Source organism: Pterocles gutturalis, unplaced genomic scaffold (genome assembly GCF_000699245.1).
Source record: "Pterocles gutturalis isolate BGI_N339 unplaced genomic scaffold, ASM69924v1 scaffold12300, whole genome shotgun sequence".
Lineage (NCBI taxonomy): Eukaryota > Metazoa > Chordata > Aves > Pterocliformes > Pteroclidae > Pterocles > Pterocles gutturalis.
This window is the reverse complement of record NW_010140917.1, coordinates 843-18,178: the sequence shown is the minus strand read 5'-3', so window position 1 is coordinate 18,178 and position 17,336 is coordinate 843. Positions and strand designations below refer to the sequence as shown.

Genomic DNA, 17,336 nt, shown 5'->3' with positions numbered 1-17,336 from the left:
CAGCAGATGCATACAGAGCACATTCCTAGAACATACAGAGAGTTTTTATTTAGAAAGTGGAAGTGACTACGCCTGGCAGAAATGCTTCTGAAACAGTTTTCTACTAGGAGCAAAGAGAAACTGAACGCTTCCCTGCAAGCAGGATCTATAGGCACAGAGGACAAGGGTCACTTGGCAGTATATTTCCATTTATGGAGAATTTCCAGAAGAGGAGGCATTTTCTAGTTTTCTTAGATTCTTGCCTGCTTCTGATGATATAGAAATACCAGAGATCACTGCTTCCTGCTACAGAGATATTACCATTCCTGGTGTTAGTGCAAATAATCTGTTTAGTAGAAGGGTGACAGTTTATGTACAACTTTATTCCCTGTTTTTTGAGAATTTTTTCACATTTTTTTCTATGAATTTTAATAATGCAATTTCAAAGCAATCTAATAAAGCTCAGTCTCAAAGAACAGGCATCTTTGCTTTTTAATTTACTGCTCCGGAAACATAACGCCACATCTTGCCTTGAAGCATCTATCCTCGTGCTCCTGTATTCCAGTAACACTTCTATGTTCTTGCTTAAGAATTTGGAACAAAACCAAGTTTAAAACTTATGAAGAATTCCCTTGTTAGCAATATGAAAAATTATTCTTCAGACTGCTCTATGCTTCCTAATGAGTTCAGAGTTTAAATGTGTTGAAGAATTATACAGCAAAATAATAACAGGATGCAAGTAGGATTAAAAGGCAATGCAGTAAAGTAGAGCCAAGCAGCTTTCTACCTGATAAAGCACTAAAATTAAAAGGCAATGCAGTAAAGTAGAGCCAAGTACCTTTCTACCTGATAAAGCACTAAAGGATTACAGTAAGACAAACTGACATGGAAAAAATTATTTCCCTCCCTCTCTCTCTCTCAAAAAGTGTTTCAAGTGTTTGAGCCCAGGCATCCTGGGCCTTGACAAGCCATGAAAAAATTATTTCCCTCCCTCTCTCTCTCAAAAAGTGCTTCAAGTGTTTGAGCCCAGGTATCCTGGGCCTTGACAAGCCAGCTCAGCCACCAGCTCTGGCCTCTTGCCTTCAGAAGACATGTTACCATCTGACAGAATGCCCTAGAGTTCAAACTTCCTCCCTCTTCCCCATCCAAAAATCCCCCTTCTCCCAAAACAAACTGAACACCCAAACTCACCCACATTCCTCCCTCTTCCCCATCCAAAAATCCCCTTTCTCCCAAAACAAACTAAACACCCAAACTCACCCGCGCTTTGAAAGCCATTATATCTTGATGTTCTATATCCAGTTGGATGCTGCTGGTTAAAGAACTTTTTTTGCATCTGTCAAAAAGATGCCTGCCAGTTAACGCCGACAACAGGATGCTGCTGGTTAAAGAACTTTTTTTGCACGTCAAAAAGATGCCTGCCAGTTAACTATGACAACAGCTATCTATCAGTGATAGAAGTTGCAGACACTTCTGTGCTTTGAATAAAGAGCACATTTAAAAGCTTTTCCCTTTTTGCTGTCTTGGGGGAAGACTCCTCATTCCACTTCTCCCTGCCTCCCCGTAAGTACAAAGAATGGGCCGTTATTTATGTATAGCAAGTATTCTGTACAACTGCAACTTGGTATTTCTGTGTGGAAGACACTGCATGGGACACAAAATCTAGAATCGATATTTATAGAACACAGGTTTTTTGTATTGACACAAAAAAATAGTGAAGAGCTTGTGGTCTAAGGCTGATACTAGTGACACAGAGCGTAGTTCTGGCACCTACAAGGTTCTTATTGAAGGAAAAAGTTTTCATCCCTTATAGTTTATCCCCTCTTATTTTGACTCTAGTCTGACAGACATTTGAGGAGACAGGATCTTTGCTATGTCCTTTCTGACCAGCTTTCCTAATCCTCCTCCTCTTCCTTTTCTAAACAAACCCCTAGAATGTTTAGAGCCACGAGGAGAGCATGCTGCCGGGAAACACTGCACTCTGGTCCGCGCCTGTGAACGGAGCCTCCAGGGAGAGAGCAGCCAGCTGTCTTACACCATTACTAAGCTAGTTCTTATGGATTAGTGAGGTCAGTCGGAAAAAAACCTTCCCTTATGTAGTGTTTATACTCAGAAGAGAGAGAACACAACAAAAGAAAGTGCTGAAGAATGAAGATTAAAGGTTTCTTGCCTAGAAACTTTGCTGTGATCTGATTTGAAGGAGGCATTAAGTTGCAGCTATAGAATTTTTCAAGTGTAGGTCAATTCATCTTTTTCTTAAGTAGTTTACAGTTCCCAAACCACGACAACTAAACTACTTGGCATGCCAGACATTACTAAGATTGGTAGAAAACACTGATGGAGAGCTTGCAGTGATTTGTATTATTGCTTGGAGACCATGCTACCATAATGTCTTTGATCTGATCTTTACATGCAGCGTTCAGAGCACGAGACTGCCAGCCTCAGTGTCAGAAGGTAAACCAAGAAATGAAACAAGAATGAAGATGAAACATGAACAGGACAAAAGGTCTAGAATAGCAAGCCTGTGAAAATTTATTAGAGGCCTGGGGAATGTGAGGTTTTACTCTGACCTTCTACAAATACAAAAGATGCGCTACACCCATATTATATGCTGACAATACAGTTTCATTCCAAAACAGTCCAACACGTTTCACGAATGGCTGACTGCACAGAGAATACTGTTTTGCCTTGTCAGCCATCTATAATAATTTGCTCCTCTCTTCCCTTCAGGAATGCTTCTGCTTCTTTCCGTGCATTTTATATAGCAATTGAGGATTATTTTTTAAGGAAAGCTGTGATGCTTTCGTTTCCATTGTATCTTGTTTTAATTTAGGAGTCCATCTCATTTTTGAAGCCTGATTGCATGTACTTTGGGAACATAATTCTTAAGCCAGATTTGCTGACGCTTATGTCCAAATGTATTACAACACTCTATAACCATTTTCCATCACAAATATAAAATAAAAAGATTACCTCTGAGGTCTCTAGGTCTCTTTCACTAACAGAAATGAAATGCTGTTATTTTATGATCAAAAGAACTGATTATTTTCACCATTCCTTTCAATAGCATGCTCTGAAGAAGCCTATTGTTTTCACATATAAGGGTTATAACATCATAAATGAATAAAACATCTTCGCCTTATTGCTAATACCAGCAACAGCCACTCTCTGTAAAAAGACAGAGCATCTATTGAAATGAAAGAACTGAAACTGACAGACTAAGCCAAGGTCACTTCTAAGCCTGTAATACTAGTGTGAGGGAAAAAGCGAAGGGCAATTTGCAGACATCAGTGTAAAAGCACTTAATGTGATCACAGCTACATAAAATACAGCCGGTACCTAACTGGGAACAAAGACTATTTGCTTCATTAAAGATTTTGGTGATTAAGGCCTATCGGTTGCAAAGAATCACGCACCTTAAGAGAGAAAGTTTCTGGTTTTATAAAATAATTGTTTTAACACTGAAGTACATCAAGAGATCGTGTTCCTCAGAACTGAGATATATCAACACCTTTTTTTATATCCACTTTCTCTACTTGGCGTCAAGTCAAAACAAAGGAAGGCACAGGAAATCACTTCCCCAAAGCATTTTCCCCTAGACATCTAATGATAAAAGCTAGGAGGAATCATGTTCAAAACCAGATGTATCAGAGCTGTGGAACTCTTGGGCTTCCAAAAGATGCTGAAAATGTATAGGGATTCAGGGGGGAGAGAGGGAATGAACTTGGCAGGGAAAGCCATCAATGGATACAAAATACACGTGGCTGAGAAAAATCACCTAGATTGAAAGTTGGAGGCTACACTAGTGACGAGCACTCCTGGGAAGTCCATGAGCTTGTCCTTTTCTTACCTCTTTCGTCCCCGTGTGTCTGGTTTTTGGAGCGGGATAAACGGTCTCTTGGTCTGATGCAGTGCTGCTGCTGGAACAGGGGTTTTTTTTGCAGCTCCTCTAGCCTTGACAGATGTTATTTTTCCAATTCTCTTCCTATTCTTATTGGTGTTTTTCAAGGGGTATTTCTACTGAGATATTTCAGGTGAATATATATGAGAGCCATCTCATGCTCTCAGCTTAGGGCTGTAATATATTCACTGTGAGGGAAAGAACAATCTAGCTTTGTAACATTTTCGATTTAGTCACTTAATCACTCTACAGTTTCAGTAAGTTATGCAAAAACAACACATGGAACAAGAATAACACACACTGTTTATGGAACTTCCAAGTATGTTATTTGCAAGATATATAGGCTTACAAAATATTTAAGCCTGCATTGCGTATTATACTCCGGTGATTTTTAAAAAGGAGCCATAAACTCTGCAAACTAAGTAGAAATCAGCTTTCAGAATCCCTGAGACATAAGTTTTTGACACCTGTTATCCCACACATCTGACTAAAGAACTGTGAAAGAAAATATGCATTAAAATGTACTAATTTGTTTAAGTTATTTCTGTATGATTTATTCTGACAATACTGAATTGCCAAGAAAAGTACCACTGCTTCATCTGAAGTTTATCAACAGTAAAACCTCCCCCTGATAAAAAGCAGTTGAGGAGTGTTGTCCATTAAGAAATGGCAACACTTCTGTTGCAAACAACTAGTAGATAATGTAACAGTTATGGTCAGTCTTTACATTTAATTTTTCTCCTATTTTTTTCCAGGCCTTTATCAGAAGTTTTTATTAAAAAACAAGTAGGGAGCTCTTACAATAACTGCAATGGCAAGCATAAAATCCAATCAGAGATCACAAAAAAAAAATACTAAGAGAATTTAAAGCTAGTCAGTTTAAGCTGGTCAAGCAGTTTCTGTGGGTGATGGAAATGGGATTTTAACATAAATCACAATTTAAAGCCAACAAATACTCTACTCCCCGAAAAGCAAACACTAGGAAGGAGAAGCATGGGTTTTCTCCAGCATTTTTTAAATTGGTTTTGTCCACTCAGGTGTCTAGTAACATGGTGCTGTGAAGGCAGAGTGCTACACTAGCATATTTCCTCAAGAACTGTTAAAGCCATGGCTACACCACAGTTCTCACATAGTGCTCATTTAAGTTAAGACAAAAACAAGACGATGCAAGCAGTGGTGCAGGCTGCGAGAGACAGGAATGAAGTTTATTGCAGAGATGTTTCTTCCCTGGCTAATGATCCCACGCAGCCCAACCTCAACCCATTAAGTGTCTCCTCCTGCTCTCCTCCTGCTCTCCTAACAGTGAAATACTGTGGTTTTTACCCATACAAACTTGAAAGTCACAAAGTGAAGATGCTGCTATTTTAGGATTCAGATTCTATCACCTCATTTTTCCATAAGTGATTCATTCACTTTACATCACATTAATTTTGGGAAACTTGCATCAATAGGAACAATGCAGTGGGAAGTCACTTTCAGGTGGACTCCATTCTATCACAGTGTTCATTCCCTAACTATTAATAATTAATCCACCCTAAGTAAGGCCTCTGCATTAATTTTTAATTGAGCATTTATTGACTAACATCAGCAGCAAACACAGTCGCCTTTAACTCACAAGATTGAGAATTTAACAGATTATATTCACGCCTATCTTCAAGCACAAGGAACAAGCAGCAGCACATTGCTGCTAATCCTTAGAAGTATGCCTGAACGCTACACTAACAAAAACTTCTTTGAAAGCAGTCACCCTCCTTTCATGGTTAGAAATCTAGGCAGACCAACCAAGCCAAGAGGCTAGAACAGGTCCAGCCAGAAGTGCCAGAATAAGTTGAGAGGAAAGGGTGAAAACCAAAAAGGGGTAGCAAACTATTGTTTGCTGACCACGTGAAGTCATCTGTCAGTAACTACTGCCTATGAAAGTAAGTTTTTCTTCAACTAACTTATCCAGCATATTTAAATACTATGCAAGGGCACTGTTCTAACATTTAAAGGACACATGCATGAAGGAGTAATGCACCACAACTGAGCCCTTTAGACCCGAAACAGTGCCAACGCACTCACTCTGGCCATCTATGCCACTGTTTTATTTGTTGAAATCAGTATGAGTTACCCTGTCATTCCTCCACTGTAAAATGCAATTAACAACACTGACACAATTGTGGCAAGGATTTCACCTATTTAGAAAAGTGAAACAAATTAGTATTATAGAAATCAGCATTATATAAAATATACCAGCCTGTAAGACACAAAATATAGAAAGCCATTTTCATCCTTGATGATTAAATTACATTTATTCCCATTTAAAATATACAACTTCAAAAAATTATGCATCATACATTCAAATATGAATTGCATTCTTAAGTGTCCTGATATCCAGGTATCCTCTTGCTGGCCAGCATAATACAATAATTTGTCAACACTGTTTATGGCCATAGGAGAAAAATCTCCATAAATAAGTATTTATATCTGATATTGCAGCTTTTCCTTAAACACTTACATTTAGAAGTCAATTTCAGGAGGCCTCTTTCTCCCAAACACTGCTTCTTGTTCCTATAGGAGAAAACAAATTCCAAAGATCCCAAAAAGGGGAAAAAAAAAAAAGTCTAAGTCAGCTATTTTAGACACAGCATTCAAGACACAAGAGTCAGTTTAGCAGGGTCAGAAATAAGCATTCAAGCTAATATTACCACCCAAAAGCAGTTCGAGTAAGCTCACTAACTATGCCATGAATTTTAATGGTCTTTAAGTAGTAATTTAAAAGCTTTAGAAAAATCTATACAAACAGTATCATTAGTACAGCAATACTGTTGCAGGTACCTTTAGGAGTATGGCAAGGAGGCAGAACCTACAGTCCCCTTGAACAAGCACCAATACTGAGAAATCTTTATGGCAGGGTTCCGATGAATTTCGGAAGGGCACGTTGACTTCATTTCAGCCTGGCAGCATGTGTCCTCTGCAGGGTACCCAACATGGGCTGCAGCACTGCTCTGCTTTGAGGCAACTCATTACTGCAGAACTTCGTGTTATTTACAAAACACCAAAGATGCAACAGGCATTTTTTAGACTGTAACATCCCTGCTCTGCAGAGCTTGAAGTCTTCGCTAATATACAAAACACAGCAGGGAAAGAATGAGACTCAAATAGCAATGAGTGATATACAGCATGTATTAAATCAGTTAACTGATGGGTAGGAGATAAGAGCAGTAGTGGGGGCAGGAAAAGTCAGCTGCTGAATGTTACACTGCACGAAGTGTAGAAAAAAAAATTGTAAATGCAGTTATCCCTAATTTAACTCAAGCCAACATCATCACTTCTGTGTCAGAACCAGAGAGAAAAATGTTTATCACTGTATTAGAAAATGAAGTTATTAATAGCTTGGTATGATATCCTAACTTGAGAGAGAAAAATCAACACAGGTATGTTAAAGTTGATAGTTTTTATTTACAGTTTTGTTGGCAAAAGGCAATTGGAAAGTTTAAAACATTTTAAACAGAGGGCACCATATTGTATTGTATGGTGTATCAGTTTACAATCTGTATCTTCCGTATCCAGCTGATCAAATAAAGCTAATCACCACTTGAAGAGGCATAATCTGCATCAGCTCCATTAGAGCATACTGCCTAAAACCACTTCGGGCAGTTTCTAAATCAACACAATCACTAACAAAAATGCAGTTCTGGTGAAGAATGTATACCTGGATGTTTATACTGTACCTGGTACCAAATTGCCCACTTGCATACTGGCAAAGCAGTTACACTTCCTACTTTTAGTTGAAAGTTATAACCTCATTTTCTGCAAATTCATCTGTCAGGTAATTCTGAACTACTCTGAATATTTTACTGTGAGCAGAGGCAAGATTGGAGTAGGTGAGACTGAAGGAAAATACTCCTGGTACATGACGTGCCCATCAGAATCAGCTGGATAACCATAAACATCCTGTTTAAGAATTCTATTCAAAAAGGAGAAAAAAAAATAAGTCAGTTTTCACGTTGTCACATAGATTTAATTCCTCACTTGAACTTTTTAATTCATTCTTCTAGATCAAGAGTGTTTAGTTCTTCTTCTAGTTCATCCAAGTCCTCTCCAGTAAAAAGATTTTCATCAACTGGAACTGCATCAATGACTCCATTTTCCAACTCCCCATCTCCATCATTATCTTCCTCTAAATCATTTTGCTCACTGCTGTTTATATCACCACCAGAAGCTTCACTTAATTTATTATCTGAAAATAAAAATAATTCTTACACATTTCAGTGTCACAAGTTTGTTAATCACTAGCTCACAACCCTACTAAACAGGCTGTAAAGTTTTGAAACTATAAAGAAATTAGTTTATTTAAAATTTATGTACATTTGTATTGGTTAAATTGCATGTACCTGATTAATATGAAAAAAATAACTCAAACTCCCAACTCATCAAACTGCTGTTTTCACAACTGGGTCAAACTTAATGAGCTGCTCCTACTCACGTCTACGCTTAAAACACTCAGGGTCTTAAATATCAGGGTACACATTCCACAAGCACACGAAGATCAAGACTTTGCTCTAAGAAATTGCAAGCTAACTTAAGCTAGCTAGAATATGAAGAAAAGCTTGGATTTCATGGGTATTATTTATTCAGTCATTTACTAAATCTGAAAAAAAGAGAAACTGCTAAAACGAACATCTTAAGGATCTACTTGAAGCAGCCATAAACACTACCTTTTATTTAAACTTCAATTGAAAGTAATTTCACCCCCCACTTGTTTTTAGAAAAATACTTCTTTTCAGCAGATCAAAAAAAAAAATTCCTTTTGGGAAGCTCTTAATAATTCCATCTTGTATTAGTGATTCCTGAATAACGAACTTACCATCTTTCTCTATTGAACCGTACGTGCTGAATCGCTCAGGACTAGCCACAGTGATACCAGTCTCGTCCACAGCCTTTGGGACATACAGGTTCAAATCTACATCATTTACGCACACAGGGTCTTCCATCTGAAAAATAAACCAAGATGCCCTGCATGAATTACTGTTTACAGAAATTCTCATTTCTGCAGGATTGCCATAAAATTTTTTCAGTCTTCCTTTTGACACCAAAATTTGACAAGACACACCTTGCAGCAGTGTTAAATTAAGAACCAGGCTTACTGATTGCAATATAAGAGCTCTCAAATTAAGTTTTCAAACTTGAATGTAACTTGCAATACTACTCAAGCTAATACTGCTCTTTACCTCATCATCTTCTCCCATTCCTTGAATATAATGGGTGTCATCTGCTTCTTCATCATCTGCATCAACCAGCTCTGGTCGGAACTCAAATACTTCACGTCCACTAATCTAGTCACATAAAAAGAAATCTTAATTTATTACTTGATAGAATTTATACTGCTGCGGGAAAAAAAAAAGAAGAAAGAAAAAAGCAAAGCAATTCTAGGTCAGCTACCTTATTGCAAAACCTTATTTACTCTTTCTTGTTACATTAAGAATTGGAGTGCAGAACATACCACCAGTGCTTTGCCAGCTTTAAAATCTGCCTTCCTCCTCTCCATATCTTGCTCAGCCTTATCAATTTTTTCTTGTCTTTTTCTTCTCTTCCATGCAATAAAACACTCTAGGGTAATTTTGGTAACATTTGGTCCTAAGGCAGCACGCTGTCAAGTAAAGAGACTGATTAATGCTAGAAATTGTTTCCAAAGCCTATAACAAATTAGAGATTTAATTACTCTTCTCCAGAAACTAATTGAAAACATTTCTTGCTAATTCCTTCTTCACTCTCACCACTGTTAAACATGCACCATCAAATTCAAGTTTGACTCAGCACATGATTTTCCAGTTACTGAGGTAAGTTGACATGAAAGTTAACATGAAAAGTGGAGGAGGAAAGAACCCAATGATAATAGCTCAGGTTCTCCTCAAACTGACAGGGCCAGGCAATGGTGACAGAATTCAGGAGTGCAGCAACATAACGCCTTCAAGAAGGCCCCGTTCTCTTCGTCTGGCTTCCTCATTACAGAGTTATGTGAGAACTATGGAGGCAGTGAGTTGGGGATGAAAAAGGCTCATAGAAACCATTGTAATAAATAAAGGAAAAAATAGCAGTAAGCAATAAAAGCCTCCTAAAAATGGATTAGCAACACCTACACTAAATATGCAGCTATAGTTTAACCTATTCACTAGGTAATAGCTTCTAAACAAAAACATGAATCAAATACTAGACATCCTTCACCCTAGCTCATATAGCTATAAAAACATTTTATGCTTTTTAATTATTAATTAGGAAGTTATTTACAACGGTTTCTTCACAGTAACAAAAACAAATACCACCAAAAGGTACCTGTCTGACAACTTTACCTCTTTTTCTATTAGATCTTCTAAAGAAATTTCATCTTGCTTTTCCTCCTTCTTTTTGTCTTTTTTTAATACAAAACCTGGAGGGAGAGCATGGCGATACATGCAGTTGTCTCCTCCACCTGGACAGACCCAAAACCATCCGTATTTGTTGTTTTCAATAGCATCAAGGAAATATTTGCAGACCTGTATAAAACAATGGTTATTAGAGCTGCATTCTCTTTTTCCATCCCCACCAATTTACACTACATGGATAGCTGCTACCTGTCAAAGTACAGTAACTCAGTGCTCAAAACAGAAGAAATGTGAAATGCATTGCTCCTAAAAAAGCAGACACAATAAGTGCAACTGATTATCTAAAACTCATGTAAATCAACAGCTTTTTCCCCTTAATATATTCCCAATTTAAAAAGACAGGATTACTCAGATGACTGACAACTGTGTACTACTGTAAGCCCAGCTGCACATGTCAAAGCATGCTGACAGTCTATCTCTTCCTGCTTACCATCAGTAGAGTTTAAATCAAAATAAATTGAATCTACCCCAGATGTTAAACCTTCCAGCTCATGATCCTGAGGTAAGTATGCCATTCTGGAACTTTTAATAAGCAATTTATAGTTCGTGCTTTAGCCATATCAAAGTTTAACTTCTGCAAATTTAAGCAGTATCAATAGAATATTTATTTGGTACTGAAAACAAGGTGAAATAGCTCTGAAGCATGAAGAAGAGATAAAGAGATAATACCACTTAGTGCACAAGCTAAATAATATTATTGAAGTTAGAGGTCAGGAACTACAAATGACTCTCAATTGGTAAATTTCAGCTTACAGGAGAAAATATAAACTTACATGCTTGTATGTCACCCAGTGGAAGAGATGACAGACCAAGCTAATCACAATATTTGAATCTTTTAAGCATGCATTGGATATATTACTGATTGTTTTAGCATTTCTATTTTTAAAGCACTTAATCTACTATTCATTTATAGTTTATGATGAGAAAGTGTTTCAGGGTGGTTTGGGTTTTTTTAAATAAATTATCAGAAATACTATCAACCAAACTGTATACTCAGAATATCGCTGTAATATTCCATTCAAAGTCTTTACATAATGATGACCATATCTAATGTCTGCAGTTAATTCTCTCTACTACAGCTCAATAATTAAAAAAGGACATACTATTTGAGTTTTGGGTTTTTTCTTTTCCGCCTCACCATGCTTCTTGTTCACCACTTCTTCCAGCTTCTTCTCATCCCAGTTATCCATTGTATCTAGAAAAAGAGAAGAAATGCCTTCACAAAAATTTCCAAATACTGAACAATGCTGTCAAGTTGCTTTTCTTCCTAATAACAGCTTTAATATGCAATTTTTGCATTTTAGTTAGTTTACAGAACAGAAAACAAATTCAGGCTTTCACAATAAAGTTTTCAAACTCTCCTACGCTGCTCACAAGACAATTTCCTCAAAAGCCCTAGAAATTTCTATTTTGACATGCATGGAGTGCATTGCAGTTAAAGACTAAAAAATGTGTCACTCCATCTGTACACTACTGAGCATGGACAAGGGACAAGAAGAAAAGGAAAATGACTGAAAAAAAGAGAAAGTTGGAGGCTGATGTCCAGAAATGCAGATAATATACCTTGAGGATTGAAAGAGATAATATCAAGCTTTCTCTGTTAAAGTTAAAAGAAGGGACCACACCAGCAAAAGAAGCAAGATCACCAACAGTAACAGTGGTTGTGAATCTATGGGATCCTGTCATATTCATTTAGGACAGCACAGGCTAAAATTCAAATAAAGACCAAGACCTGATGAATTGTGGAAAAACAAAATAAATTTTTATTTACTATAAAATCTCTAATCCCTGCTAAGTAAAGTAAAATCCAGAGTAGACTGCCAACAAATGATTTGGGGAAAGGAGACTTAAGTCACAGAAAAAACTCCAAAGCATCCTGAATTCTAGAACTGTGCACATTTGGGCAAACACTAGTAACAGTTCTGTAAGGCAGCTATGGTGGCTCATTACATTTCCTCTTTTTGCACTTCTGTTTCAGAGTACTTAGAAGAAACCATTAACTGTAAGACCGACCAAATACTGTATGATTTACACAGTAGAATTTAAAAACCACCATCCAATATCACTAGGCCATACTTCTTTTTCTAAAGAAGGTCTAAAGAATGCTTGTGAGCACAATTTTTAAAGCAAGTTTCACTGTTGTTCATAATTTTGAACGTAGTGGTATGAGTTGCCTTGGTCATTGACCAGGTTCTTCAGGATCATAACCACAACACAATAAGATTTTTAACCTTAGAAGTCCAGTTTCAGAATCAGAATAGTTTAGTAGTAATTTGCTAGAAGTATTGTACCTTTTTCAAGGTCTTCATCTCTTGCATCAATGTAGACACTTCTTTTCTCACCCTTCCTTTCCAAAGACAAATCATGAGAAAACTTGCACTTGTCTCCTTTAGTGCATTGTCCTTGCTTGAAGAAAGCACAAACTACAGATTTGGGGTCAGCACCTGAGTGAAGAAAGTTTTTATATTTTAATACTATTTTAAAGGAAAAGCGGTATATTAAAAGTTCTGAGAACAATGTCTAGGATCATACAGTCTTTAGGATATGTAGAGAATGAAAACACGTTTTTAAAAAGGGAAGTTATTCAAAGTTCAGCACATACTCCATGTCCTGAACATGTCATACTTACTTTGTATAGCATGATATTTGCACTAAGTATCAATGCTGGCGCTTGACTATTTAAAGAAATACAGAGAGCAGTGTGCCTGAGTGAATTACTCATTCATACAATACCAACAAGATACAACTCTGTGCAACTTTTTTTTTTACAATAAGCTATTTTTGCCTCTAATACACAGTAAAGCGTCTTCTGGATGTCAGCCTTTCCTTAATAGATCAACAACACACTAGAATAAATTATAAAAATCTAACCTGTACTCATTCAGACCACTTTATTTAATAATAGAAATAAGATGACTACTTATAGCCCCCAAAATAAGTAACTGTTACTTTAGTATGAACTACTCAAACTAACTACAGTTTAAGTAAATATCATCCCACTAAAGGAATGATTAGATCATTAGGAGGTGAAAAAATAAATTAAAGCAAGTTGAAATGTATTTATGAGACATGACTAAATCAGAAATGCTTTATTTGTCATATTCATTAACTGCTCATCTAAGGTTTTTAGCTCAAGCTTTTCACTTGCTAATTTTAAGCTCGGTGCAAGTCACCAGTGGCTAGAGTATGTCCAGCAGCACCTGTTTAAAATCTTAACTAAAAAACTAGTTTTTAAACACTGAGTGGATCCCTAAAAGAACTTCAGGAAATATAGCTTTCCTTGTTGGCAATCCCAACAGAAAGCCAAACCTTTAATTAGGACAACATCAGTCTTCTGAAATAACTTTTAAGTCAAGAGCTACTTCATTTGGAAAAAACTGACCACTGCGGATCATAAACAGAAAATTGGCCTTTGTTGCTAAGTGCCACAGTGAACAAATAGCAGGTCTGCTCTACAGACACGGAGATCACACTTCTTCTGTCAAAAATTATTGTGCATTAAGTTCATTTGTTCCAGAAGATTAACAAGTCAAAGAGTTGATAACATTTGTTCATTCCTAAAAGAATGATTGTTTTTTGTCCCATGCAGCTAATTGTAGAGCTTCCTAGAAGTATCATGTAAACTGACATTTTGTCACAAAACCAGTTTGTTCAATAACTGAGTTCAAGTAAGACCACATTTCCAAAACCAAGTCCTACTGTCAACTGTGAGGTGGGACAGAAGTAATGGGAAAATTTTTACTGTTCTGATTTGAATACTAATTTTCATTTTATATTCCTTGTAATAGTTGGATGTTCAGGTTTCCCTGGGGAGACAGGCTGCTTTAAACAAATACCATCACACACACAAAATCATGCCACTCAACCATAATTAACGACCCTGAATATAGCAAAGTAACTATAGCTGCCCTGTCAATACCAATGTACCTTTCCATATCATAATGATCTAATAACACCAGATGACTTCCTAAAAAGAAGTCAAATTGTTACTGACAAACTACTTGGTACCCTAGATAGAGAAGGAAACAGACCAATCTACTTCATTTAAAAATGAACTGGCATTTTCAAAGGGTTATTCTACCTGAAGTAGCTACATGAATAAGAGAACACGAAGAGAATTCAGTTACTCATACCTTTGCTAATTTTCTGTGCAGCAACCACAGGCTTGAAGAGTTCATTTAATTCTTGTAATTCTTTTTTCTTATCTTCTTTTTTTAATTTCTTCTCACTTTCTGTTTGAGCAGCCTATAATGACCCCAAATTTGAAGTTATTAATATATCATTAGAATGACATTACTCACTTCACATGAACTATACATTAAAATAGCAAATAATTTTAAATTAGTTTATAAAGGGAGGAAGGAGAGAACCTATGATTTCTGAAATTCTCAGAATTCCTGCCCCTGCGTGAATGGCCAGTGCCCTCTAGTGGTACTGATCTTTCAAGCAAAAGAGACTTCAAATGCATTTTCTCAGAGATGCAAGATGCTGGGAGATACCATTAGAGGACAGTTACCTCTATTCCACCTTCACAGGCTAGGAAATCAAATGTAAGATGTTGACACTAAGGAGAGGAAAAGTTAGTTGCTCTCTTGTGATACATTAGCAGTGTAACTCCTCAATGCAGTTACTTCAAGATCTGTGCAAAAAGCTCTATCTTTAGTTCCTTACATGCTGCTCTGTTCTTTTTCTTCATGTATACCAGCAGCACGTCACGAAATTTGTCTGTTGAAGTTAGGAACTACTTTAGGAAAACTTTTTTGTTTGAATTTGTATCAATTCATTGATAACAAATGGATTATAAGACAAGAACATTCTTTTTATAGGTACTAGTGGCCAAGGAGTGAAAAACAAGCTCACCTAGGACACAAAAAGTTTGTATATAAGGAAAAAAAACCAAAAACCCAAAAACAAACCACTCCAAAACCACCCAATTGTGACGCTGCATTACCTTTTTCGGATAAGCCAGAAAAGGCCTGTATCTCTACCAGAGGGGTAGAGAGGAATGCCAACAGATGAAAGACAACACAGGAGAAACATTATTAGATCATTTGATCCTTATCCCTAAGGGAAGCTAGTGAGACTAGCATCACTATACAAATGTGAGGTACTTTATTGATAAAAGACAGTATAATATTAAAAAAGGAGCTTTGTTCTTATGGTGAATTTGTCAAGAAAATGCCAACTGTTTTAAAAGGGAATTGATTAGTTTGGTCCACATAGAGAACACTCAGTTTTTAAGTCCACAAGTCCTATTTTACACAGCACACAGACCCTCATATGTCAACTGCAAAAAGGAGTACTTGAAGAACACTTTTGTTCCACCCCAGGGTTCTAAAAGCGTGAAGATGAAGCTTGCCTTTTTTTCTTTTTAAACAAAAAACCTTGACAGCATTTCCATATGTATCCCAGGACACAACAGTAATTGATAATTCCTTTGAAGTGTTCTTTCTTTCTCAGGGACAACCCTAACCGAAAAACATTTTACAGGGTAAGAAAGGTATAATTAGGTCTAAAAATTAGCTTCTGACATCCACCAGTCAATAGCTAAGAACATTTGAGAAACTATTTTAGGTTGGCTAATGTACATACTGGTGTTCCATTAACTGCTGCAGAGATTTCATATAGAAATTTCAGAAAAACTGTTTGAGTAACAGCAATGTTTCTGAAGTGACATCAAGCAGTCCTTTCCACTACAATAGAGTGTTAGATCTGATGACCCAAATATCAACTCTATCTTTAAAGTTGTACTTGACATTTGTTAGCTTATCCTTATGTTACGCAAGGAATTGAACATAAATTATGACATCATCAATTTACCTGATGCAAATATAATGCTCTACCGGCTTATTCATAGAACAGGAAGCTGCATAAATACTTAACGACCAGCTTCCCTAGTACCTTAGGAATAAGAGACCTGACTCACTTCCATTATAAAAAGATGTTAATGAAATTTGTGCTCTCTGACTAAGTGTAATCTAAACATTGTGTCTCTGCTGCATCACCTTTTACTTCATCACACAAAAGAGGAACAGCGTAGACTAGAAAGTGGCTCAAAATTTCAGTTTCTTTGACCAGTTCACCAAACAGATGCAGACTTGTAATTTAAAATGGAAACAAGCCTGACAATAAATACTTCTATATCATAGAAGAACAAGTGGCACTTACGGGCTTACACATTTTTTTTAATTTTCCCCCAATTCCAATTTTAATATTAGTAACAACTACTCTTATTTTTAATGGTTCACTATTTCTTCAATTAGGTGGGAATAAAAGAGAAAAAAAGAGAAAGAACATATAACTGCACTTTGCTGTTAGACAGTTTCTACAATTTACTTTCAGGTATACCTTAAACTCCATTACGTTATTATTAGAATACTGTGTAAAAAACCACACACCCTTATTAGTCAAGTTTGAGTTTGGGTTTTTTGGTACATAATTCTCAGATAGACAAGCTTTGAAAGAAGACCACCTCATTAAATCTGTGATAGTCACAATACATTAGGCAAGTAATACCTCAACTTTTTTCTACTTCAATATGATATAACAATCTATATGTATAGTGAAAGATTATTTCACTATGCAGTGGGAAAACTTAGAGATTAAATGCTTACCTGACGTGGATTTTGTTGACCAAATTTAACCTGGTGAGTCACAGCCTTGATAAATTTCTGTTGTTTTGCACCTTTTTTATTCTTCAGGCCAAATGTTTTGTCCTAAATCAAGAGATAAATACAACAAAATTAATTGAAATTGTCCAACAGTTGAAACAACTTACATTGTTACAAAAAAAAAAAAAAAAAAAAAAATTGCCACTCCTCTCAGGTTTTTAGTTAAACACAGACTATTCTCTGTAGCAACACAAGCAATCCAAGAAACAGCAAGGACAATATTTAGACTCCTCATGTTGTCATCTTTAAAATTTGCTTTCCAAAAGAACCTACTAAACGCTGCTTTTGTGTGAGCTATTGCTTTTATCACCAGACCTACTTGTGTACAAATACTAGCATGAGCGTATACACACAGTGTTTTCAGGCCCCTCAAAGCAGAAG

At 36.6% G+C, this 17,336-nt stretch overlaps 1 protein-coding gene across 1 annotated transcript; it reads right to left on the bottom strand.

Moving 5' to 3' along the window:
* Nucleotides 1–7,865: 7,865 nt before the first annotated feature.
* ZC3H15 (zinc finger CCCH-type containing 15) lies at nucleotides 7,866–17,000 on the bottom strand (the record flags this gene model as incomplete). The annotated part of the gene is made up of 9 exons (XM_010083852.1): nucleotides 7,866–8,102; nucleotides 8,730–8,856; nucleotides 9,094–9,198; nucleotides 9,366–9,512; nucleotides 10,213–10,395; nucleotides 11,388–11,479; nucleotides 12,576–12,728; nucleotides 14,418–14,529; nucleotides 16,899–17,000. Coding segments are annotated over 9 exons (1,215 nt in total), but the record flags the coding sequence as incomplete, so codon positions are not given.
* Between the last annotated feature and the right edge of the window lie 336 nt (nucleotides 17,001–17,336).